This window comes from Podarcis bocagei (genome assembly GCF_964188305.1).
Source record: "Podarcis bocagei genome assembly, chromosome: 1".
NCBI lineage: Eukaryota > Metazoa > Chordata > Lepidosauria > Squamata > Lacertidae > Podarcis > Podarcis bocagei.
In genome coordinates, this window is record NC_138125.1 from 72072780 (window position 1) to 72099312 (window position 26533).

The 26533-nt window shown below is 42.5% G+C and overlaps 2 protein-coding genes and 1 long non-coding RNA gene across 20 annotated transcripts in view; 2 read left to right on the forward strand and 1 right to left on the reverse strand.

Moving 5' to 3' along the window:
• TRIM66 (tripartite motif containing 66) overlaps positions 1 to 14923 on the forward strand; it is a 66500-nt gene extending 51577 nt beyond the window's left edge. For all 3 annotated transcript variants that reach the window (XM_081206966.1, XM_081206965.1, XM_081206967.1), the window contains 6 exons: positions 3860 to 4143; positions 10142 to 10280; positions 10838 to 10912; positions 12922 to 13074; positions 14091 to 14303; positions 14597 to 14923. In XM_081206966.1, the coding sequence (XP_081063092.1) occupies positions 3860 to 4143; positions 10142 to 10280; positions 10838 to 10912; positions 12922 to 13074; positions 14091 to 14303; positions 14597 to 14656 (924 nt within the window). In that variant the 3' untranslated portion in view covers positions 14657 to 14923. The remainder of the gene's footprint in view (positions 1 to 3859; positions 4144 to 10141; positions 10281 to 10837; positions 10913 to 12921; positions 13075 to 14090; positions 14304 to 14596) is intronic.
• Positions 362 to 14300, reverse strand: LOC308584024. Its single transcript, XR_014006503.1, has 3 exons — positions 14163 to 14300; positions 4009 to 4139; positions 362 to 567 (listed from the first exon to the last, which is right to left on the reverse strand). It is a non-coding gene; the product is annotated as an uncharacterized lncRNA (long non-coding RNA).
• A 7502-nt stretch (positions 14924 to 22425) lies between the features above and the next one.
• The window catches only part of STK33 (serine/threonine kinase 33), a 58554-nt gene continuing 54446 nt past the window's right edge, over positions 22426 to 26533 (forward strand). For 5 of the 16 annotated variants that reach the window (XM_081180823.1, XM_081180834.1, XM_081180822.1 and 2 more), the window contains exon 1: positions 23040 to 23260. The gene's annotated coding sequence lies outside the window, so the exon portion shown is untranslated. Of the gene's footprint in view, positions 22777 to 23033; positions 23261 to 26533 lie in introns of those variants that run through there. The other 11 variants (XM_081180829.1, XM_081180831.1, XM_081180830.1 and 8 more) reach the window with 6 other exon arrangements.

A 26533-nucleotide genomic window follows, 5' to 3' on the forward strand; every position in this document is an offset into this window, starting at 1 on the left:
ATGTAGGTCAAAAGCTGGAAGCGTCTTCCTTCTAGAAAGAAATAGGCTGTACTGGCAGTGGCAAGTAGTGTGGGATGCTGCAGAGAAAAGAATAGGTGGTTCCCTGCACTATTCTTAACGAAAGCTGAAAGTACTAAGAGCGCTTGTGTGAATGGGAGACAATGGACTTCAAGTCTATTCCTGCCCTTGATGTTTATCAGAACAGCAGTACACAACAAGTGAAACCTTTCTTTGATAATTGCTGGGTTGTATTCAATGCAGCACTAAGGTGAACGTTCCATCCGTGCCAGAATTTATCTGTGCACAACAGAACATTCTCCCTTTCTCCCCCTACATTCCCCCTAAATCTGTTCTGTTTTAGGAAGGCAAAGGGAGTGTGCAAGGGGACGGGGGGGGGGGGATCCCCTTGAGCTAGTGCTAAACATTGCACTACTAGAAAAAATTCATTGAGTACCGCCCAGGGTTGGCATCAGGTGACTTTGACTTTCTGTAGGACCTGCTGACACTTTTATCGTACACCCACTTCCAAGTGTTTTCTCTGGGGTGATCTCTGCATAGGAGTTCTGCCTTTAATGAAAAAAATAAACAGCATTTTTTTAAAAAATTAAAGTTTATCTGTTTTGCTCTGTTTAAATAATATAAACTTTGAAACTGGTGCAAAGCATTTCTGTTTAAGTGTAATCAGAATCATCCTCTACTAAAACATTTCACATACAATATGCATAGAAAAACTGTTGTGCTACTCAAAGGGTGCTAAATATCTCATTAACATTGGTATAAACTGATCATTGGGGAAAGATGTACTTAAGTTTTACAGTGTGTTACTTAATCCATGGAATATTGTGAATTGTAGTTTCATGAACATCTGCTGTTAAATATCTAAACCTGTCTAGTTGATATAGATCCTGGCATTTGTTTGGGTGGATTGGGTTCAGGGAGAGCCAGGAAAACTCAGCTGGTTTTTGCAGGTAGTGTAGACAAGCATTTGTTCACACAGTATACAGTGGTGCCTCGCAAGACGAAATTAATTCGTTCCGCAAGTCTCTTCGTCTTGCGGTTTTTTCGTCTTGCGATGCACGGTTTCCCATAGGAATGCATTGAAAATCAATTAATGCGTTCCTAGGGAAACCGCCTTCAGACCAGGTCCGGGGACAGTCTGTCCCCGGACCTCTTCTGAAGGCTGGGGGGGGGGGACAAGGGCTTTTCTTCCCACCCCCAGCATTTTAAAAAACCCTGGGACAGCGGAGGACTTCTCCGCTGTCCGGGGCGATCTTAAAATGCTGGCGGGCGGCATTTTAAAATCGCCCCGGACAGCGGAGGACTTCTCCACTGTCCGGGGCGATTTAAAAGCCCCTGGGAAGGCAGGCAGGGGGGACAAAGACTTTCGCCCCCTGCCCGCCTTCAGAAGGTGTTCCCGCCCCCCGCCCCACTTCGGAACAGCTTTCCGAAGTGGGGCGGCTGGGGCAGGTGTCCCCGCCCCCCCTCCCCACTTCGGAACAGCTTTCCGAAGTGGGGCGGCTGGGGCAGGTGTCCCCGCCCCCCCTCCCCACTTCGGAACAGCTTTCCGAAGTGGGGCGGCTGGGGCAGGTGTCCCCGCCCCCCCTCCCCACTTCGGAACAGCTTTCCGAAGTGGGGCGGCTGGGGCAGGTGTCCCCGCCCCCCTCCCCACTTCGGAACAGCTTTCCGAAGTGGGGCGGCTGGGGCAGGTGTCCCCGCCCCCCCTCCCCACTTCGGAACAGCTTTCCGAAGTGGGGCGGCTGGGGCAGGTGTCCCCGCCCCCCCCTTCGGAACAGCGTTTTAAAATGCTGGGGGTCGGGAGCGAAGCGCTGCCGACCCCCAGCATTTTAAAACCTTCCCGGGACACGGGGAGATTTTAAAATGCTGGGGTTCGGCAGCGCTTCGCTCCCGACCCCCAGCATTTTAAAACCTTCCCGGGACACGGGGAGATTTTAAAATGCTGGGGGTCGGCAGCGCTTCGCTCCCGACCCCCAGCATTTTAAAACCTTCCCGGGACACGGGGAGATTTTAAAATGCTGGGGGTCAGCAGCGCTTCGCTCCCGACCCCCAGCATTTTAAAATCTCCCCGGGACAGGGGGAGATTTTAAAATGCTGGGGGTCGGCAGCTAACGCTTCGCTCCCGACCCCCAGCATTTTAAAATCTCCCCGGGACAGAGACTTCTCTGCTGTCCCTTGGAGATTTTAAAATGCTGGGGGTCGGCAGCGAACGCTTCGCTCCCGCCCGCCAGCATTTTAAGATCGCCCGGGGCAGGCGGGGGGGGGGGGAAGGCAGGCGGGGGGGGGAGCAAAGACTTTTGCCCCCCGCCGGCCTTCAGAAGAGGTCCTCTTCTGAAGGCCGGCTGTGGGCGAAAGTCTTTGCTCCCGACCGCCAGCATTTCCCTATGGGCTTTCGTCTTGCGATGCAAGCCCATAGGGAAATTCGTCTTGCGAAGCGCCTCCAAAACAGAAAACCCTTTCGTCTTGCGGGTTTTCCGTCTTGCGAGGCATTCGTCTTGCGGGGTACCACTGTAGCTTCAAACCCTTTTGGATACAAGGTGATGAGTGTAAAAATTCGGGTCTTTAGACTGAAGGCTGAATCCTCAGCACCAACCTTGCTGCGGACTACATTTCCTTCTGCTGGATTCAGTGGACCTTGTCTTTAACCGTAGGGGGACTTCATGCACATTTAGGTGCCAACGAAAACATTCCTGTACAACAAGCCTTGGGCTAATTAACATCCAATACCCTTTTAAATGTGTTATGGGAGGGGGATTATTGTTTTGGTTTTGTTCTTATTTTTATTAAGTATTTTGTAATTTTAACATTGTGATTTTATGTTGTGTACTGCCCTGAGATCTGCAGATGAAGGGTAGTACAACAACAACAAAAGATTGATTAACAGATACATTACATTTCTCAGGAATATTGTTTGGGATTGTGGCTATCAACCAATTTAAGCCTTTTGAAACTGCTTAATCATTTGGATTTATACAATACTGATTGGTTGATTAAATGTCAATACATTTGCATATTACCAGGACTTCAATATAGGAGCCAAAATATTGAAGGAGGGGCTAGTATTTTTGTGAGTAAGAGAACATACAGTGTAATAAACAGAAGCTTCCACTGACCATGGAAATTGGAACCAGAGGAGGGAAAATGCTATTCAAACAAAATGCCAGAGTTGAAACCACTTTTAAAATGTGCAGATTACATTCCATTGGTATTGAGAAAGATTTAGAGTGAAAAGACATTAGCAATACTGATTTCAACTGAGCACAATCTGTCTATTGTCTGCTATTCACAATGCTAGAAGAAACGTTGTGGTGCTTCCAAGGTGAAAGGCATTTTTAAAAATTTACTTATATAATTTATATTCCCACCACTTATCAAAAGTTATCTAAATGTCTTCTAGGTTTGGCTTCAAACTGGAATGAGGGTACATTTTAACATTTCTTTTCCAATATATCTGGCACGGGAAGAAGGGGCTCTGCTATTCTGAAGGTCATGCTGCCATTCAAGCTACAAAATCTCAGTTTCACTAATTAGTTGGTTAATCTATTGATTAAACCAATTAAAGCTTCGGGCATATTTTTAAATGAATGTAACTGGGGACAATGCAAATATACTTGACATCTTGGTTAGAGCTCCCCACCCCCAAACCATATCATTTGAGGGAATTACTGCATTTAATGTGCTATGCGTTACAGAGAAACTGTGAGATAGGAATCCTCAATTGTGAATGCAGTAAGGCTGCTTTCCTTGAGGCGTTTATTCACTGCATTTAATCTTCTGTACTATTTCAAATGTTGCATGTGAAAATTGTAGGCTGCTTTAATTTAGATTTTACTTTTCATCCTAGGTCAATCAAGGAAATCCACTTGAAAGACATAATCTCAAGCCTGAGAACACGGAGGAAAGGAGAATCCCCACAAGTCAACTGACAGAGTCAGTGTTGCATCCTTCTGTAGATCACAGGCTCAGTAATAGTATGAAAAAATCTGTGCTTACCCAGGAAGACCACCCGATTGAGAACGAGGACTTCTGTGCTGTTTGTTTGAACGGAGGAGAGCTATTGTGCTGTGATTACTGCCCAAAGGTGTTCCATCTTTCATGCCATGTTCCTGCCTTGCTCAGCTTTCCTGTGTGAGTACATATAGCACATGAAATATCTGCTCCATTTGGTATATGTTTCAAGGTCCACTTATTTGAATCTAATCCACTTTGTGCCACCCATATATGGTTTCATATATGGTTTCATATATATATGTGTATGTGTATATATATATATATATATATATATATATATATATATATATATATGCTTTCGTAGATTTTCACGGGTACAGGAATGCAGGTTTTGGTGTCTTCGGGTGTCTTCCCGTGTAAGAGTTGGGGTGTCTAGGCGACGTTTCGACGAGGTCTCACTCGTCATCTTCAGGCTGGTGCTTTCGGCTTCTTGTTACTGGAACAGAGCAGGATCTCAGTGTTTGAGTTCCTATAAATACTGTTGAGGGGGTGTGGTGTATAGCCTCCAACGTTCTGGGCAGAGAGGAAGTTCCCAGGTTAGTGTGTCTTTTCTTCTTTTGTTCATTAATTACTTGAGGGATATCTTGAGTGATTTCTTGAGTGATATTATGAGTACCACTTAGGAGGGTCATTAGGTGTGGATTAGTTGCTAAAGCTTTCGTGTCTTGACCTCTTGACCTTGTGAAGAGTTTTTTCTGAGAAGATGGCTGTACTGCACTTAGTTGTGCTCTGGCTTGGCTTCGTGTATAGGGGCGAGCTGTGGTTTTGTGCCCTGTGCCAGCCAGATCTGTGTAGGGATTGCAGGGGGGTGCAGCATCCGGAGGTGCCACTATGGTTTGGCTACTGGATGGTGTCTGTAATTTATCTGTGGAGAGGGTCTGGGTTTGGGTCTGGTGTGGTTGATTGGAGATGGCGTTCTGTGTGCCTCTGGTTCTGGTGTCGGTTTTTGTGGGGAGGGCTATTTTCCAGATGTCTGGCAGGCGGGACGTATCGTCACGCTTGTTCATGTTGTGAGGGTGTTTCTCTATCTCGATGGCTTCCATGATTATTCTCTTGTGGTGGTGTTCCATGTTAAAGAGCAATTTGGAATCTGAAAAATTAATTTCGTGTCCTGTTTCTTTCATGTGTTGGTAAAGAGAGGAAGTTTTTTCTTCTTTTTTGACGGCATTCTTGTGTTCTGCGATACGTGCATTTATTCGTCTGTTTGTTTGACCAATGTACGTGGCTGGGCAGACTTTGCAGGGTATTTCATAGACCCCTTGGTTTTCTAACTGGATTTTATCTTTGGGGTTTCTGAGGATATTGGCTATTTTTTGGTTGGTGCAAAAGGCTGTTTTGATATTGTGTTTATGGAGGATTTTGCTAATTTTATCTGTAGTGCCCTTGATATAAGGAAGGAGGGCCATGCCATTGTTTTCTTCTGTGTCTTGCTTTTTGGGGGGTGTTTCTTTTTGGATTAGCTTCGTAACCCTGTTTTGCTGGTATCCGTTGGCGATTAACACATTTGAAAGATTCTGTAACTCAGTTGTCAAGTGGTCTTTGTCAGCCAGGCGTTTGGTTCTGGAGATGAGAGTCTTGGCTACGGAGTTTATTTGTGCAGGGTGGTGGTGTGATTGTGCATGTAAGTAGCGGTTGGTGTGTGTTTTTTTCCGGTAGATAGTGTGTCCTAGGGAGCCATCAGGTTTTTTGTAGATTAGGACGTCAAGGAAGGGAAGTTGGTTGTTGGCTTCTATTTCCATAGTGAATTGTATTTTGGGGTGTAGGCTGTTGAGATGTGTGAGGAAGCTATCTAGTTTTTTCTTCCCGTGTGGCCAAATTACAAAGGTGTCGTCAACATACCTGAGCCAAAGTTTGGGTTTGTGTTCTGACTTGTCTAAAGCATTGGTTTCAAAGTGTTCCATGTACAGATTTGCGATGACCGGTGAGAGGGGTGATCCCATAGGTGCTCCTTCTATCTGTTTGTATCTTTGTCCATTGTGGATGAAGTACGTGTTGGTTAGGCAGTGGTTGGTCAAGCTAGCCTAACCAAAATCAACCCAGATGAAGCCAATAAAATCAGACTTGAAGTCACCAACATCCTCTGCTCCAGCAAACCACCCAGAAGCAATTTACACAAAGAAGAACAGAAAGCACTCACCAACCTGAGGAAAGACAACAACATAATCATTCTCCCAGCAGACAAAGGTAATGCCACTGTTGTGATGAACACATCGGACTACCAAGCAAAACTATCAAATCTACTCCAAGACCCTACCTACCAACCTATAAAAACAGATCCCACCACCTATCTGGAAAAAACCACCAAATCCAAAATAAAAGCCTCTCCTATCAGTGAAGAAATCCAGCTAAGAATCATCCCCAGAGAAAAATCATCCAGATGCCCCAAACTCTACGGTCTCCCCAAGATACACAAAGAAGGAACACCACTCAGACCAATAATCAGCTCCATAGGCTCACCTCTACAAAATCTCGCTAAATTTCTCGCTAAGCAACTTCAGCCCTATGCAGAATCTATCGCTTCACACGTTACAAACTCCTTCCAGTTCATAGAAACAATAAAGAAGCAAAACCTACATCCCGACGACCTACTTGGGTAGGTTTGCTGGAGCAGAGGATGTTGGTGACTTCAAGTCTGATTTTATTGGCTTCATCTGGGTTGATTTTGGTTAGGCTAGCTTGACCAACCACTGCCTAACCAACACGTACTTCATCCACAATGGACAAAGATACAAACAGATAGAAGGAGCACCTATGGGATCACCCCTCTCACCGGTCATCGCAAATCTGTACATGGAACACTTTGAAACCAATGCTTTAGACAAGTCAGAACACAAACCCAAACTTTGGCTCAGGTATGTTGACGACACCTTTGTAATTTGGCCACACGGGAAGAAAAAACTAGATAGCTTCCTCACACATCTCAACAGCCTACACCCCAAAATACAATTCACTATGGAAATAGAAGCCAACAACCAACTTCCCTTCCTTGACGTCCTAATCTACAAAAAACCTGATGGCTCCCTAGGACACACTATCTACCGGAAAAAAACACACACCAACCGCTACTTACATGCACAATCACACCACCACCCTGCACAAATAAACTCCGTAGCCAAGACTCTCATCTCCAGAACCAAACGCCTGGCTGACAAAGACCACTTGACAACTGAGTTACAGAATCTTTCAAATGTGTTAATCGCCAACGGATACCAGCAAAACAGGGTTACGAAGCTAATCCAAAAAGAAACACCCCCCAAAAAGCAAGACACAGAAGAAAACAATGGCATGGCCCTCCTTCCTTATATCAAGGGCACTACAGATAAAATTAGCAAAATCCTCCATAAACACAATATCAAAACAGCCTTTTGCACCAACCAAAAAATAGCCAATATCCTCAGAAACCCCAAAGATAAAATCCAGTTAGAAAACCAAGGGGTCTATGAAATACCCTGCAAAGTCTGCCCAGCCACGTACATTGGTCAAACAAACAGACGAATAAATGCACGTATCGCAGAACACAAGAATGCCGTCAAAAAAGAAGAAAAAACTTCCTCTCTTTACCAACACATGAAAGAAACAGGACACGAAATTAATTTTTCAGATTCCAAATTGCTCTTTAACATGGAACACCACCACAAGAGAATAATCATGGAAGCCATCGAGATAGAGAAACACCCTCACAACATGAACAAGCGTGACGATACGTCCCGCCTGCCAGACATCTGGAAAATAGCCCTCCCCACAAAAACCGACACCAGAACCAGAGGCACACAGAACGCCATCTCCAATCAACCACACCAGACCCAAACCCAGACCCTCTCCACAGATAAATTACAGACACCATCCAGTAGCCAAACCATAGTGGCACCTCCGGATGCTGCACCCCCCTGCAATCCCTACACAGATCTGGCTGGCACAGGGCACAAAACCACAGCTCGCCCCTATACACGAAGCCAAGCCAGAGCACAACTAAGTGCAGTACAGCCATCTTCTCAGAAAAAACTCTTCACAAGGTCAAGAGGTCAAGACACGAAAGCTTTAGCAACTAATCCACACCTAATGACCCTCCTAAGTGGTACTCATAATATCACTCAAGAAATCACTCAAGATATCCCTCAAGTAATTAATGAACAAAAGAAGAAAAGACACACTAACCTGGGAACTTCCTCTCTGCCCAGAACGTTGGAGGCTATACACCACACCCCCTCAACAGTATTTATAGGAACTCAAACACTGAGATCCTGCTCTGTTCCAGTAACAAGAAGCCGAAAGCACCAGCCTGAAGATGACGAGTGAGACCTCGTCGAAACGTCGCCTAGACACCCCAACTCTTACACGGGAAGACACCCGAAGACAACAAAACCTGCATATATATATATATATATATATATATATATGTACCTCGAGTTACAAATGCTTCAGGTTACAAACTCCGCTATCCTAGAACAGTTATCTTGAGTTTAGAACTTTGCCCCAGGATGGGAACGGAAATTGTGTGCCGGCGGCGCAGTGGCAGCAAGAGGCCCCATTACCGAAAGCATGCCTCTAGTTAAGAATAGCTTCAGGTTAAGAACGGACCTCCGGAATGAATTAAGTTCGTAACTAGGGGTACCACTGTATTTGAAAAGTGTCCTGCTGCCAGTTAGTGCTCACAGGATGATCAACAGGATATCTTGGGACTTGGGTGCAGACATTTGGTGGCTACTGGTATGTAAGTGACATTAGGCAGCCAGGAGGTGCATCTTCCATCTCAGAGAGGCCTGTGTTCAGTGATCTTCAAATGGTGAAGATGGGAAGAACAAGAAACAGCTCAAGGTCTCTCTAATCTTACAAAGTTGATAACCTGGCAATGCTTTGCTAAAACATAAAGACTTTGAGCTTGGAGAGGAAGGGCAGGATATAAACACCAGTTTTAAAGGAACTGCACTGTCAGCTAATACTTTTCCAGCCCAAATTCAAGGTGTTTAGTGATGACATTTAAAGCCCTAAATGCCTTGTGACTTGGATGTTTGAGGGTGAGCCTTTCCCTATATTTACCTAGGCATAAAGATCTGCTGGAGAGGTTTTTTCCTATGTGCCCCACCTGTGGGAGATGTATGCTATGTGGAGGTGAAAGAGAGGGCATTCTCCACTATAGTTTCCTGGTTGTGTCTTGCCTTCCCCTTAGGAGCTGTGTTGGCACCATCATTAGCTTTGTCTGGTGCCAAGTTAAGTCCTGTCTATAAACTCAACCATTTGGCGAAATTAGCTACTGTTTTATTTGAGCTGTTCATGTTGATTTTTCCGCTGATTATTGGATTTTGGGGGGTGTATTAATTTTTAGAAGGTTTTATTGTTTATGTTGTATTGTCATTTTATTGACTGTAATCCACCCTGAAATAATCTGATATAGCATGGATGGGGGGGGGGGAGTGCAATCGTCATACCAGGTCAGAACATTTTTCCATCTAGCTCAGCACGATCTATACTAACTAACAGTAACTCTTTAGGTTTTCAATCAGGACTATTTCCCAAGATTGAACCTGCATGCAAAGAATTTTTTTTTACTACAGAGCTACAATTCTTCCCATGCTATATGCTACATGCATAGGGACACACATAATATCCATATATTGGCATCTTTTTCCTTTACAGTAATTTGTTTTGGGGGATTTTGAAGAAACCAGAGAACTTGATTCATGTTAGGTATGGAACGTATAAGAAACTAACACAGTGGGAAGTCATGCGTTGTAATTCTTGTCTGTGATGAAAACCATGTCATATATTGAAGATAGCAAGGTAGAGGAGCAGAAGAGACTTCCTGTGTTTGTTCATGTCTCCCCCCCATTACTGCAGTCTAGTTGTTGTTAAAAAGAACTTCATCACAGCTTCTTTTCTCAACTCCTGCTGTTTGTTTGTTGCATCCATTCCTGTACTCAATTAAACACATTGATTGTTAAAGAAAATACACAATCCATCAAAATGGGCTTCTTCTGTCTGAGGTGACCAGGAAGGGAGCATTGTTCTCCAACATGGTGTTAAGGCTTCCTCTTAGGCATCTGCCATTGGCATATTAATTCAAGGACCAGTGATCTACAGCAACAATCTGATGTTGTATTTTCCTTCTGTGCTCCAGAGGCGAATGGGTGTGCACGCTTTGTCGCAATGTAGAGAAGCCAGAGGTTGCGTATGACTGTGAAAACACACGTTTTAGCTACAGTAACACGCTAATGCCAGCGAGAGTACTTTATGGCCTTGACGACTATGATCAGAAGGTAAGTCCAGTATCAACAAAAGCATATAAACATGTTTGAGTAATGTTTGAGCCCTCCTTCTTTTCCAAACATGTACATTGTCTCTTCAATATGTGCAAATGTCCCAAGGAAAACGATACAGAATAAAAATGTGAAGTAAAATACAGTAGACTCCATCTACTCTGAACATAAGTCAGGACCAAATTACACACCTCAGTTTTGGGGGCTGGGAGGGTGGAGAGGATAGAAGGGGAAGCATATAGTTTATATCAAAAAATTGAGGTTTTCTACAATTCAGCGGTATACAAAATTTATTTAAGAGATTTAAAAAAATTAATATAATTGCTATAATGTTGGACTTTAGCAATGCAACTTGTGCTTTTTGAAATGGTAATATATGCTTAGTGAAAATTAGCCAAGGGTTTCTCCAACTTTTGCAAGTAGAGAAACCTGATTTAGAATTGGGTGTGAGTGGAATACTGAGAAATGAAGTATCTGGCCAAAATATCAACTATTAATGCACGTATTCATATAGTTCTTTTATAACCAAAGTTAATTTTAAAACTTACATTTTACAGAAGTGTGAGAAACTGATACTTTCACTGCTCTGCAACAACCTGAGTCTTCCATTCCATGAACCAGTCAGTCCTCTGGTAAGTGTTACCAGAATTTAATTTCACATCATTTTCCTATGCTTTTCAGTATGAAGGAAGCTTTGCTTGGTTAAAAAAATGATCTTAGGAACCCTCCAGATGACCTGTTTATTGAGCATTCTTCCTGATTTGCTTTTGGGGTATTTATATAGTTATTCATTCATCTCACACTTGTCAATGCATTTCCCTATCACTTTCCTAACTGCAAACGTCCAATTCTTCTTCTTCTTCTAAAGTAAATGTGTTGCACTAGGGTGACAGAGCCCTTTAATCAATTTTAACTGTGCAGACATTAAGTTACAGTATGTGCTTGAATCTCTTGCTAAACAGTGACAGTCTGGGGGCACCCTCAGCTCAGATGGTGGGCTACAACTACTTTCTACTTCACAGTACAGTGGTGCCTCGCAAGACGAAAAGAATCCGTTCCGCGAGTCTCTTTGTCTTGCGGTTTTTTCGTCTTGCGAAGCAAGCCCATTAGTGGCTTAGCGGATTAGCGCTATTAGCGGCTTAGCGGATCAGCTGATAAGTGGTTTAGCGGATCAGCTGATAAGCGGCTTAGCGGATCAGCTGATAAGCGGCTTAGCGGCTTGGGAAAAAGGGGGGGGAGGAAAAAAACCCCGCAGGAACTCGCAAGACATTTTCGTCTTGCGAAGCAAGCCCATAGGAAATTCGTTTTGCGAAGCACCTCCAAAACGGAAAACCCTTTCGTCTAGCGGGTTTTCCGTCTTGCGAGGCATTCGTCTTGCAGGGCACCACTGTATTCTTTCTCAGAATTGTTCCACTTCTCTAGTTTTGTCACTATAATCATAAGTAGAGTGCTATTATATCTCTCTGTCTCTTCCCACCCATTCTGCCGCCGCCCACCCTAAGAAAGAGAAGCTGAGCTCCTTTAATGTTATCTCATCAGAAGCCTGGTGTTTGTCAGTTAAGGAACACTGTACTTGGCTTGGCTCACCGCATCATCTCACCAAATGGTAGCATGAGAAACCCCTCACCAAAGTGTCCTGAGCAAGCTTTTCAGTCATGGGATAAGATGAGGGGCCAGTAACTAGTGAAAGAACAGGAATCAGGGAGCAGAAACAAATTGACAATTCTCACAGTGGAAGGAGGTAATCATTGGGGTCCCTGGAGGATCTGTATTGAGACCAGTGCTTTAAATTTACTCATAAATAATCTAGAGTTAGTAGTGAGTGATGAGGTGGCCATGTTTGTGGAGAACACAAAATTACTTAGAAGCACACAAAAAAAAGAACAGTGAAGAGTTCTAAAAAAAATTAAAAAATCCAAACCAGAACTGGCATCAAAATGGAAAATACATTTCATTGTAAGTGTAATTTTTTGCCCACTGTGCATCATTGTAGGGGTGTGTGTGTGTGTGTGTGTGTGTGTGTGTGTGTGTGTGTGTGCAAGCACTAATAGTGTCTGAGCTAACAATGCTTGAGCAGGAAGGGAATCATAAGGATGTGTTGAATAGTTCATTGAAAATGTTGACCCAGTAAATGCTGTGAAAAAGCCATATTCCATATTGGAAAGGAATCTAAAATAAAACAATTCACAATTATTTACTACACGTTAAAGAGAAAATTCATGAACACATTAAATACATCTACTTAGCAACAACCATCAGGGACTGCTGAATCAGAGAGTTGTCTCAGTAATTTAACCGCCACTTCTCCAGAAAAAAATAGGTTAGATTTTAGATGAAGACATTTCCCCTGCCTAAGCAGTCTCTGATGGTTGTGGGTAAGCAGATGTGTTTACTGTGTTTGTGAATTTTCTTATTTAATGTACAGTAAATTGTTGTGCACTTTATTGTTATTGTTATGGTTATGTTAAAGTTATTTTGCATAATTATGTATAGCATTGTGTTGTGATGTTAGGGATTTATAAATAAAAATGTATAAAAAACAAAACTGTGAATCTAAAACATATTAAAGGTAGAAAAAACACTTGCCTACTTCACAGCAATGCTTTTAGCTGTAAAGAATGATTGTGATATTTATTTACAGGCTCGACATTATTATCAGATCATCAAAAGGCCCATGGATTTGTCCACCATCCGGAAAAAGCTCCAGAAAAAGAACAAGCTGCATTACTCCACCGCTGATGAGCTGGTAGCAGATGTGCGCCTTATGTTCTGGAATTGTGCAACATTCAACTATGTAAGTTCTTGCAATTCGGAATTCACTGCATCACCTGGGCAAATAATCTGGGCAGTGGCTATTCCTCTCCATCTCTGAATATTTTTATTTGGGCCTTGATTCTTTAACCTAACTTTGAATAATCCCAACACAGGATTGTCAATTGGATTTACATAGTGTGAAAAAATAGCAACCTGGAGAAAAGATAGCAAGTAGCCACTAATCAAAGGCAATTTCTCAGTATCCTGGACAAAAGATGCAAATACTACAAATACTGGCAGTAATTCTGGAGTGAGAGACCACAATAGGTGGTGCTGAAAAATCTATTATTCTCTATTACGTTACATTCTCATTATCTTCATTTACAGGATCCTCTGCTTTGAAGGTTTTTTTTTTTTTTAAAAAAAATAGCAAGTTATTTAAAAGGAATGGACAGGAACCTGATTTATCCTCCTTGTCCATGATTATTGTCACTCACTGACTAAATTGGCTGATCCTTGCCTTTGTGTTGCCTTTGTCTGTTGCACCTGAACAATGGCGATAACATACCAGGAAAACCTACCTTCTATGCTGGGGCTTTGGAATATTATTTGGCTTGTCCTTAGATATTTGCTATCTACAAAACTAATTCTGTAGGGTTCAGCACCTTGATCTTTTAGAGAAATTTACTCACCATTAATAGGTAATCTAAAAAACCTGATTTTCCTCCCAATGTCTGATTTCCATTTATTTCCTAATACCACCAAGAAGCCAGCCTTCCCATGCTCACCCTTGGCTTATTTAACATTTTGGAAAGATTCTTATTCAATGTATAGTATTATTTATTCTCATATACCATTGCCTTGACCTTTCTTCTCACTCTGTGCTGGACAATTCTCCTGGGTGGTTGTTTTCTATTTAACTGTAAATTGTATCAATTCTTTAAATGGTGAGTATAATAATAAATCAAGAGTTTCATAGATCTAGCAACAGAGAGAGCATGTCTTACTAAGTGAACCACATGCTGTCGTAACAAATTATGATGCCTTCTCTTGCAGCCTGATTCAGAGGTAGCTGAGGCTGGACGATGCCTGGAAATATTCTTTGAAAGCAAGTTAAAAGACATTTACCCAGAAAAGCAGTTCTGCTCGGTGCAGCAAGATGACTCTGATTCAGAGGAGCATGAAAATAGCCAAGTGGCTCCCAAGGGATTCCAGTGGCCCTCATACAGACAAGAGTGTATCCAGCCCAAAAGGCGGCGACGGCACGCTGTAAGAATACAAAAGCAATACAGAACATAACAAAACTTGATTGTTTAGTGGCCCCAAAGCTAATTCTTTCCACAGCTTTTAATATAAAGCTTTGACAATATGCTTAGGGATGTATTAGTAAACTTCAGTCAGACCAGGGCGATTCTTTCTTCATGTTCAGTTGTGTAAACAGGTTAGCGCTTGAAGGTCTTGCAAGCTACCTAATTATTTTGCCAAGTAAAATGCAGTGTGAAACAATATTTGAAAAGACTAGCTTCTCTAACAATCTGCCCATTTATTTCCTTTGTACACAGGAAAGTGAAAAAACTAAAAGACCAATGTTTTGGCCAGCTAAAGGTCTTTCTCAGGTGTGACGTGTGGAGTGCTGCAAAGAACAAAACATCAATCAAAATAAGATGTGCGTAAGAGGGGAGTCAGAAAATGTCTCTTAAGATATTTCACCTGAACTTCATAGCAGTGGTCAATCAATTTCATTTTTAGGTCCTATGGGAAGATTACATTTTCAGTGTAATGTAATTTTAATAGGTAGTAAGACAGCTATATGCTGTCTTAACAATTTGTGTTTACACTACTGTTTTGTCATATGCAATAGTTATTAATAATAAAAGTAAGACATTTGATATGCTGTTCTTAAAATTATTTCATAAATTCTCATCGCTTAATAGATTGTAGCTGGAAACAGCCATCTGGCAACATCACCAGTAATTCCACACATATTTATAGTGTCCATTACAATTTTACCATATGTGGCAATGTCTTAAGCCTATTGTCTCCTCTAGTGAAAAAAATGAATCCAAAATTCATCTGGTATGAGTATGCACTGTTCCCAATGCAACTTATAGCCATTGTTATGTTGTCTTGCTAACAAAATGTGGCAACCAAAGACCAAATCTCTGGACATCAGTTGAAGCAAGGCTTCCCATGGAGTTAAGCAGAGAGTTCTTGGTTCTGTGTTTACTAGAAGACCAGAAAGTGATGTGGAAAGAAATAACACGGGAACTGCATTCAGGAATTCTACTCTTTAATTCTAGAAAAGGAAAGGAGCTCCCCCGCATTGTTTTCAATTCTCACTCATATAGGGTGATTGCGCACCAGAAGTGGATTGGTGCAACCAACATGGGGAGCAGAGGGTGGGTGGAGTGAAGTTTGACTGTCCATTTAATACCAGCAGCTCACATTATACCTGTGTTCTCTTTATGCCAATCCCTTGTCTATGTGTACTGCAAACAGATATAGGGTAATTATGAAGCCAGTCAATTGCTGAAATGTGCCTGACTGCATAGGAGTGAGACCGATAAAGGCTATTTCTGAGATGCATCAGTTTTGCTTTTTCAGAGCCTTTTTTCACCCTCCCACTTGAGCAGTAAAATTTAAAATGCGAAGGAATCCCTTGCAGACAAATCATAGCAGAAGCTGAGATACAGTTGTTTCACTCAGTATAATGCCTCAAGCTCTCAACCCTCATTGCTTCTTTGAATCATAAGAGTTGGAAGGGACCCTGAGGCTCATCTAGTCCAAGCCCCTGCGATGCAGGAATCCTACCCACAGCTGTCCCTGGGTGGGTTCGAACCACCAACCTTCTGGTTCACAGCAAGATGCACTGACCCACTGTGCCACACACAACACTCTGTGAAGCCTCATCCATGATACATCCCCTGCAGTCTTATCTCTCTTTAGCCTCATTCCCAATCCCAATTGCTATACTGCTAGTTGGGATCAGGTGTGATTGCAGGTGGGGTGGGGTGGTCTTCTTAGATGTCCTGGTTTTCATCTGACTCTTTAAAAGGAGAGTCATTTTAACTCCCCCAAAGAGTAGTGAGTTTCCAGTTATACAGTGGTGCCCCGCAAGACGAATGCCTCGCAAGACGAAAAACTCGCTAGATGAAAGGGTTTTGCGGTTTTTGAGCTGCTTCGCAAGACGAATTTCCCTATGGGCTTCCTTCGCAAGACGAAAAGGTCTTGCGTTTTTTGCAAGTTTGTTTCCTTTTTCTTAACACCGTTAATAAGTTGCGACTTGACTTCGAGGAGCAACTCATAGAACGCGGTGTGGTAGCCTTTTTTGAGTTTTTTGGCGATTTTTGAAGCTTTTCCAAAACTTTTCCAACACCGTGCTTCGTAAGACGAAAAATTCACTAGACGAAAAAACTCGCGGAACGAATTAATTTCGTCTTGCGAGGCACCACTGTACTAGATTTGCTGTAAATGAAGAGAGTTTTTCAGTCTATATGAATTTCTTGAATATGGTATCCATGGTTGTTATAATAGAGAACACATTAAGCTAGAGTTTATAGAATTACTAGCCGCACCTGAATATTTTTTTCTGTTTTCAATGTTAATATTGCTCAAAATAAATGCTGTAGAAAATGTTGTCTCTTTTCTTATTGTATAATAAAACAATCATTAAAAAAAAATAAAGGAAACATTGAAAAAAGAATTTAAACCATTGAGTCTAAATTATTTCCTTGCCTGTGTCCTTGGCTATCATTCGTATCTAACTCATTCAAAGAATGAAAAAGTACTCCTCCTTTAATAAAAACCCCAGTACAAATAATAATTTAAATCATGCATACAGAGAACAGATTTATTAAAAAATATAATGAATACCACCACCACCAGTTTTTCAAATAGAAGTAATATAACTCATTTAAAACATGTTTGGTGTTTGGCAGCATGTCTTTATTAGTTTTTCACATTTGTTAAAATGTTAATATTTGGGTAATCCCCTTTTATCCTCACAGAATCATATGAAGTAGATTGGTTTAAAATAGAGTAGCTGGTTCACATCATCCACTAAGCTTCATTGCTGAATTTAGACCTCAGTTCCCCGTTCCATGCCCAACCCTTTTATCTATTATACCACAGTTTTGAACAGATGTGAATAAAATTAGCGTAGAACATTCACAAAAAATGCTTCTTATCCATGCTGTCTAAATAATGTTGCAGGGTGGAAATGCTAAAATGGTGTGCCTATCAGCTGTAAGAGATAGTAATTAGTTGCAGAGGAGGAGAGCACTGAGTATCTTTATTAAGTGTATTTAAGACTCAGGCGTTATGGTGTAATCCTATATATATATCTTCTCAAAAGTAAGACCCAGCAATTTACTGCCAGGTAAGTGTGAATAGGATTGCACCATTAGACGTTTTAAAGTCAAAGCCAATTCAATACCTAGAATTATGCCCTGGTGGATAATAGGAATCCAGTGCAGATACCGAAACATATTTTGGTAGCTTGCTCTTTTTACGAGGCAGGCTTTTTGTGTTCTGCAACAACGGAAGCTTCCAGTTTGCCCTGAAGGGCATGCTGGGTCATGTATACTCAAGGGCACAGTTCACGTAGGCCAAATGCAATGTTTGTTTTGTAATTCAGCTATAATGTTTGTTTCTAAGACAGAAGTAGTCCTATTATTACTCTGAAGTCTGCATCAACTTGGGTAGAAAAACCAATAACTAAATTTGAGATTTTTTTAATTAAAAAATTGTGAGCTCTTTAAAATCCTTTAGTCAAAAGGTTTCCTCTGAATTCCCAAGATGACCCTTATCAAAATCCACCAACAATGAAGCAGCACATCTCCCCCCCCCCATTTTTATTTCTTTCCCATCCACAGAGTACTATTTGCTGCTTCAGCAGGTGGCAGTAATTATTTTAGAACTGGGAAATTTATCACCATCTCTGAAATAACACCAGGGGTTATTCAGTTGTCCTACAAAAGTGAATTGGCAGTTCTATAACAGTTAACTTTTGATATTAAACTACCCTGGCCACGTAAACATTTAGCACCATTCTCCTGTACGGTACATCAAAACAGGACACAAAAGCTTTGATAACTTACCACCCTTAAAACTATCAGGTACCATTGTTTTACAGTTCCTAAGCTGTTTTTGTGTTTTACTTTTTGTATATGTGCAGTACTGTAGTGAAAAGTTCTCTGTACCCATTTCATTTTATATGCTAGTTCATAGTGGTTCTGAATAACAGTAATCCTTATTCTTAGTTTAGGAATTGACACACTTCAGAACTGCTTTTACTATAATGGTGCTTCTCAGGAATTATCCCCCCCCCCCATGAACCTACTTGAAATTCATGAACCTAATTGAAATTCATGCAGCCCTCATCACTGTCTCTTTACCAACAGAAGTGTAGAAGGCGTGGGCAAGAGAGAGGGAGAAGTTCTTTTCAGGAGTGGCCTGTAAACCACAGAATATTTACTATGCTGGGAAAGGTTAACTTAGTCAATTTTAAAAGGGTTCTGTTTTAGTTTGGCAAGCATGTCATAGTAAGAGACCCTCTGATCATGTTTTAGCTTCCTGTTGCTAAGAATTTTTATAATGCTGCGTTTACTGTTTGTTTTGTTTTATTGCTAGGATTGGTTTAATCTTGTGTGATTTCTATTTCTATTTCTGTTTGCATACTGCCTTGAGTGTGATATTATAGAAAGGGGGGGGGGTATGAAATAAAAAAAAAAAAACCCTAGAAAACTGCAGCAGTAGCTGTGTTTTATTAGGTACTGTATATGTATTTAAATACAGTTAAAATATTTGCATCTATATTTGCAGAGACATTTACTCAAGGGAAATGTGAGTTAGATGTCCAAAAATGAAAGCCTGCCATTTTAGCTGCATTATGTAAGCCCTGAGTCTCAAAGGCACCTATTCTCTTCTGCCAAGAGTAAATAGCAGCAAGTGTTGCTATGAGATGATGTACCAAGTGGTTTTACTGCTTCTCGAATGGGGAATCATATTCATGAAAACAAATGTTAGTGGTTTAGATAAAACCTATCAGTTCACAAAGCTAACAACATATAAATCACATTGTGAAACAGAGTAATAAAAGAGTAAGCAGCGACAACATTTCAAAATGCACCAGAGTAATATCCTACATCAGCATAGCCATGTGTTCATATGGTTCCAGGTAAAAAGCAGACCAAACTTAGAACAGTCACAGCATCACACTGGGAGTACCAAATACTTCACATACACTCAAGTTTTCAATATGGAGGCTGGAACAGATAAACCTTACTTGGTAGTAGGGACCACCACCACTAGAACCACTCCTTATATGCACAAAGAAGGGAAAGGGAGTTTTTAGTACATATGTGTGTGTATTCCTTGAGGGTACATCACTTTTTTTAAGGACCCATCATTGGCTACTTTATGCTACATGTGCTATATATGAATTAGCATATTAGTTACATGTAATAAATCACATTTTAAAAAATCATTCTGGGAGAAACCAGGAATTGATAAATCAACTAGCTTGTGATACTAGGTCAACAAGACTTCATAAAGAATGATATTAATATAGCATAAAAACCACCATGCATTCTTTTTAATTATACTTGTAATGGGGCTAGTATTTAAACATTACAATGAGAGATTTTTAAAATGTATTTATCCAGCATATGCACTGTCAAGAAGCAAGAACATACGGTAATTGCCTTGGCTGTGATCTGAAGATGTGAAATATGGATGCTGGACAGAACTTCTTGAAGTTGCTGAAGGAACAAGTCGCTTTAAAATGTGATCAGTCACTTAGCCCTTTGATAGTAGGAACTGCTGCGGTTGAAGCAGCAAGTAAAACTTCAGTTGCATGCATAGTTCCCTGTCATGTGCTTGGTATCATCTCTTTGGATTGCAGCCCAAATATGTTAGCATAGGAGGTTTGCTGTGGTGTTGCGGAGAGTTCCATCTTGTTCCCCATGCTATTTAACAACTATATGAAACTACTGGGAGCTGTCATCAAATGATTCAGAGTGAAGTGTCACGAGTATAAGGATAGCACTCTACCTTTCAGTCCCATCTGAATTAGGAGTGATGGCTGAGGTGCTAGACAGGTGCCAGGAGGGAGTTATGGGCTGCATGAGGGCCAAAAAGTTGAATCCTGGAAGGACAGAGGTGTTACGTGTTCCAAGTTCTTGAGTCCAAGAGGTGGGAAGACAGCTTGTTGAGGATGGGGTTCCACTTCCCTGAAAGGAGCCGGATCATAGCTTGGGTGTACTCTGGATTCAATATGGTTCCTTGAGGCTCAAGTGCCCTTAGTGGCTAGGAGAATCTATTTCTTGCTAACACTGGTTTGCTAACATGGCCACTTTGGGACAGAGCTTACTTGGCCATAACACTCCATGGTCTGGTAACTTCCAGATTGGATAATAGGTGCCCTTGAAAACAGCTCTGAATTTTCAGTTGTTCAAAGCGCAGTAGACAGATTACTGGCTGGGTTTCCATTTAGTTCTCATATAATCCTGGCTTTAAAACAGCTGCATTGGCTGCCTATTAATTTTAGGGCTCAATTCAATATGCTTAAGTTAGTGTATAAAACCCTAAATGACTCAGGCCACAAATATGTGAAAGACTGTGTCTTTCTCCACAGACCTCTTGGATGTTAAAATTGGCAGAGAGGTCCCTCTTCGTAGTTCCACTGCCCTCAGAAGTTCTGTTGGTGGTGGCCTGGGAAAGGGCATTCCTTCTGGCAGCTCCTAGTTTGTGGAATTCCTTCTCCACAGAGATACACCTGGCACCATAATTAGCTAACTTCTGACACATATAGAATTGCTGTGTAAAGATTATGATGTAATCAGGATTGTTACTATAGCTAGCACTGGTAAACACATTTTTTTTTATTGTAGTACTTACTTACAACAGGAATTTGTCTTGACTATTTCATTTATCTAAGGTAAATATCATTTATTTAACGTGCAACTGTGGCTCACAATAGTTTGGACCTTGGAAAAGGTCACTGTACCACAGCCCATTGTTCAGTGCTTACGGTAATTCTATTTTGTATTAGTAAATAAATACAGGTTGCATTCTTCAAGGATATGCTCCTGGCTGCCCCTGAACGATGGACAATTTTTCAGTGTCAAGCACAATAAAATATTGTTCATCTCTGTTAGACCAAATGATACACCAGAACGTTTAGCACAGGTGACACCACCTAAAAGATGGAATGTGTATGCACATCTACCTCCCCCATGCTAATTGTTACCTCTTCCTTGGGAGACTGTGTATCTTTGTAACTACTTCAGACTGCGTTTGAATGTTTCCCTTTCTATACATGAAAAGCTAACGTCAATAAAATGAGTCATCTACCTGATTTACTCATGATCCAAATGTGCAAAGAATGCACTTGCAGTTGGACCCTGCTACAGTCGAGAAAGGACTGTATCACATGTTATTTCTGCACATATAAATTTTCAGTGACAACATCCTTCTAGTCGACATAACTTTTTTCCACATGGATCACTTGAAAATTGTTAAGGGTCTTGACAGACCACTTGATGATTTTCCTGACTGTTGTAGTAGTTGTAATGTGCTGCGCTAGATGCTGTATAATTTTAGTTGTATTTTACTGCTTCTTTTATGTCTTATTACCTTGTGTGTCCACAACATTGAAACTGTAATACCAAAAACACAATATAAGAAATAAAAGCAATAAAAATGCAATTAAAATCAACATGAATATTTGATGTGATTGATGTCTATTGACTTCAACCACAAATCGATAGACACACTGTGGACCACATGAATGAAACTTGCAGACCACTTGTGGTCCATGGACCACAGTTTAGGAACTCCTGACATAAGGATTGCATAATAACAGGTAAGGAGTTGCAAAGAGACCCATTCCTCATAGCAAGATTGTACTCGCCCTTATGCAAATTGTATATTGTGCTGTTGGTGTCGCTTGAGGGTTTTCCTGCTACAATAAAGAGATAATGTAGTGCCACACAGTTAGAAGTTGTTTAAAAAGCTCAGAAGTGATCCTGTTGTGAGGCAAGATGAGGAGGGTGCCTCAGCAGGCATATTTTGGGCGCTGTTAAAAGGTGGCATCAGAGTGGGACATTTGATTTACAGGACATAATAATCTGAGCTCATTCAGTAGAGCAATGAGACTCTTAATTCCAGGATCATGGGTTTGAGCCCCACACTGGGTGAAACATTCCTACATTGCAGGGGGTTGGACTAGATGACCCTCATGATCCCTTCCAACTCTACAATTCTATTGTTCTCCTGTGCAAGCTGCACTGAGGTGTGGGAGCTAGTGGGGTTGTCCCCCCCTGCAGATACTGAAGTATCTTGGGCTGGGCGCCCCTCACCTCGGCCTAAACTCCTTTAACCCTCTTGTTTTCAACAGGGGGCAGTCTGCGGCTTATACTGTATGTTCTTGCAAGGCATTTGAAACTTTACAAAGCAGTCTTGCTAAGTGAGGAACTAGAAGATGCAGGAATTGCACATTATGGTACTCGGTGCAACTGGCTCTTTCCTGCTTCCTGGTTCTTCTGCGCCAGGGGCCATGTCTTGAGCACACCACTCTTTATACGCGAAAGCGCATCCACGGCAGCAGCAGCAGCAAGAAAAACCGCGGAGCCAAGTGAGCCTCACGAAATCAGAAAGAGGACAATCCCAACGGACAAGTTTCGTAGGGAGCTGAGAGACTCCTAGCCTATGCACGCTTTTCTGAGGGGAAAGATCCACGGTATTCAATGCGATTTACTTCCCAGATTGCCCTGCTAAGTTTCCTTAGAGGCTGGAATGGTGGGGCAGAGCGGCGGCTGCAGCCGGTTTTTGAAATGTAACTTTTTTCAAAGCGAAGACCAAGTTCTCTCAGAGCGCCGGTCTGCTGAGGTAACGCCCGCCCTTCTGGTACCGAGAGAAAAGCGAGGGGGAGACGGGAAAGTCCCACCGCCCCTTCCTCCTCCTCCTCCTCCTCCTCCTCCTCCCTGAGGTGGGGCCGGGCGGCCTCTGAGGAGGGCGGGGGGAGGGGGTTGCAGGGAGGAACGTCTCCGCGCTCTGCGCTACTTTGTCCCTGCGAGGCCCCTGTACTACCCGCGGTGCCCAGGCTGGGCGGCTGTGGAGAAAAGTTTCTGCAAGCGCGAAGGGGCTGAAGAGCCGGCCGGGGACCGAGAGGCGGGAAAAAGCCGCCATCGCCGCCGCCACGGCAGGGCAGCGGGGTCGGTGAGGTGTGTGCGTTTGCCGCTGCGAAGCGAGGGGCGAGAGGGGGAAGGAGGGAGGGAGCCAGGGAGGGAGGCTGCAAGTTGTCCGGTTGCCATGACGACGAAGAGGATGCCGGCTGCATTTGGGCGCCCGGAGCGGCCGCTTCCAGGGAGGGGAGCGCAGCATCTTCGCCGCTTGTGGGCGCTTTTCGGGGTTGCCGGGTGAAGGAGGAACCTGCTTGTGTTTTTGTCAGCTAGCTTCCTTTGGGGTCCCTCACAAGTCACTTATTCGGAGAGTCTGCCGTGTTATCCGCTCTCAGAGGGGCCGGCCGGGTTAGGCTGCAGCAGCAAAAGCAACGTAGAGGCTGGAGGCAGCTTACTCTGCTATTATAGTTTAATAAATCGATCTAAGGCGTTGCATGAATATATACGCGGGGTAGGCAGGCTTGGGGAGGACGGAGGAGAGGTACATCTCCTCTGGCAGTGATGTTGCAGCTTTAAATGCACGTGTTATTTATTCATTTGATTTATTTATAAAAGCACTTATACACTGCTATAGCGTAAGCCATCTCCAAGCGGTTTACAGCAATAGTAGCTGCACAGAATAAAAGTTAAAAATTAAAATCAGATGTATTCTTAATTGCCTGTGTAAGCTTGGTAGCAGAGAAACGTTTTCTGCAAGCTGAAATAGAGGGTGCCTGCTGAATCTCTGTTGGCTGAGCATTCCACAGGACAGGGTTGATGACACCAAAGGCTTGGTTTCTTGTTGCTGTCAGCTGAGCCTTGCCAGCTCTGGGGAAGACTAATGATGCTCAGTGATCAAGCCAGGGTAGAAGGGTTTAGGCTGTCCTTAAGGTACCCTGGACGTAAGATATTTAAGGCTTTTAAAATTAATACAATGGCTTTGAACCTGGTTTGGTCGTTGATATGCAGCCAGTGCAGATGTTTTAACAAAAATGCCACATGATGTTGGCAATGTGCCCCCAACAACAATCTAAGTGCCACATTCCTCACCAGTGAAAGCTTCTGATCCAGGCCTTAAGGAAGCCCGACACAGAGTGCAGTAATCCAGCCTTGAGATTAACAGTAAATGAACTTCAGTGGCCAGGCTATTCCAGCAATAGCTATAGCTGGTGAAATAGGCAGAGCAGGTAAAAGGCACTCCTATCCACAGAGGACACTTGGTGCTCTAGTGACAGAGATGTGTTGAGGAGTATCCCCAAGCTATGCACCTGTTCTTTCTTACCTTGCAACTGATAAGTTGCCTATCTCCTGCACACAGAAACTACCTATCCAAAGAGACTCCCTCTTTTCAGGAATCAACAGTTTATTGGCCCTTTCAGATACCGATCCAGAGCTTTCATATGTTCATATGAGCTTTCGTATATTCAGAGCTTTCTTATCTCCTGATTCAGATGTTAGGGAGCAATAGACACCTTGCTTTAAAGTTCCTAATGACTTTCCTTCCCAATGTGGTGCCTGTCAAATGAATAGATGCCTGCTACTTTATCTTGCCCTTCAGAGTTAGAGAAAGAATCAGATTCCTGGGTGGCAGCAATGATTAGGCTTTCAGTCTGCCAATAGTCTTGGATTTTTCCAGGCCTTTTATTCTTTTTTTGGGAGTACATAACTTTAAGGAAATATGTTATTTCAGAACCTTCTTGTTTCCTGGACTAAGCAGTCCTGGTGCTATAAGGCAACATGGAAAGTCTTTTTCATAAACTCACAGTTTTCTGCAGAAATATTACTGCACTTTTGTATATTATTGTTTTGTTACTGTTATACAATTCAAATTGGAATGTTGTCTCTGTAGTTTTTACAGAATTGTCTGAATCAGGAAAAAACTATCCCACCAGTTAAGCATGTTTAATCAGAAGTAAGTCCCACACAGTTCAGTAGGTCTTACTTTCATGTGATTATGCTTAGGACAGCAACCTTAAAGTGTTTTCTCATATGAGACCTAAATTGATTTAGAGCTTTTTGTATGCTGTTTGTACACAATGAGCACTGTGTGTGACATAAACTTTATGCAAAAATATAGCATAGAGACAAAACATCTGAAATGCAATGTAAATTTTATACTGCTTAGCATTCCAAACCCAGATGAAGCAATGGCTGCTTTTAAGGTTGACATATGTTTTAGAAAGTTCTTTCTAATATACCATCTAAACCTCTTTGGTTACAGTTTAAGACAGGAACTGGGACCCTGTGGCTCGCCAGATGTTGTTGGACTCCAGTTCCCACCAGCTGTAACCAGCATGGCTAATGGTTAGGTATGATGGGAGTTGCAGTCCAACAATATCTAGAGGGCCACAGGCTCGCCATTCCTGGCGTAAGATTTCCATATGTCTCTGACTGTTACTTTTTCATTCTTATGTTCATGCTCCCTCTGGTGGGTTATAGTGATGTGCACATCCGTAGGATACAAAAGTCAAGAAAATATTTTTACAGGGCAAGGTGCTATCTAGCATTCTTAGACGAGGCTACTTATCTAGATCCATTTCAATCTCATTATGGTCCATTTCCATCACTAAAACAGCCTTGGTTACCCTGATATGTTATCTGGTTGGGAGACCAGAGGAGAGTGAGACCTTACTATTTTTTCTGCCACTCGCAGTGGCTTTTGGTTTCCAGGGGTAAAGGTAACCAGGGGTAAAGGTAAAGGTTAAGGTAAAGGGACCCCTGGCAGTTAAGTCCAGTCGCGAACGACTCTGTGGTTGCAGTGCTCATCTCGCTTTACAGGCTGAGGGAGCCGGCGTTTATCCGCTCCGCAGACAGTTTTTCCGGGTCATGTGGCCAGCATGACTAAGCCGCTTCTGGCGAACCAGAGCAGCACATGGAAACGCCGCTTACCTTCCCGCCGGAGTGGTACATATGAATCTACTTGCACTTTTTGGTGTGCTTTCGAACTGCTAGGTTGGCAGGTGCTGGGACCAAGCAATGAGAGCTCACCCTCTCACAGGGATTTGAACCGCTGACCTTCTGATCCGCAAGCCCAAGGCTCAGTGGTTTAGACCACAGCGCCACCTGCGTCCCTAGACAAGGGGTAGTCAACCTTTTTATACCTACCGCCCACTAATGCATCTTTCTTGATGGTAAAATTTTCTTACCACCCACCAGTGCTCGATGGAAGGAGGATTCAGCTTGTGCCATAGAACCCCCTACCACCCACCCAGAATCCTGAAACGCCCACTAGTGGGCGGTAGGGACCAGGTTGACAACCCCTGCCATAGACCATGCTGGATTGGCTGATTGAGTTGGGAATTAGAGGCTGTGCTGTGAAGTGGTTACATTCCTATC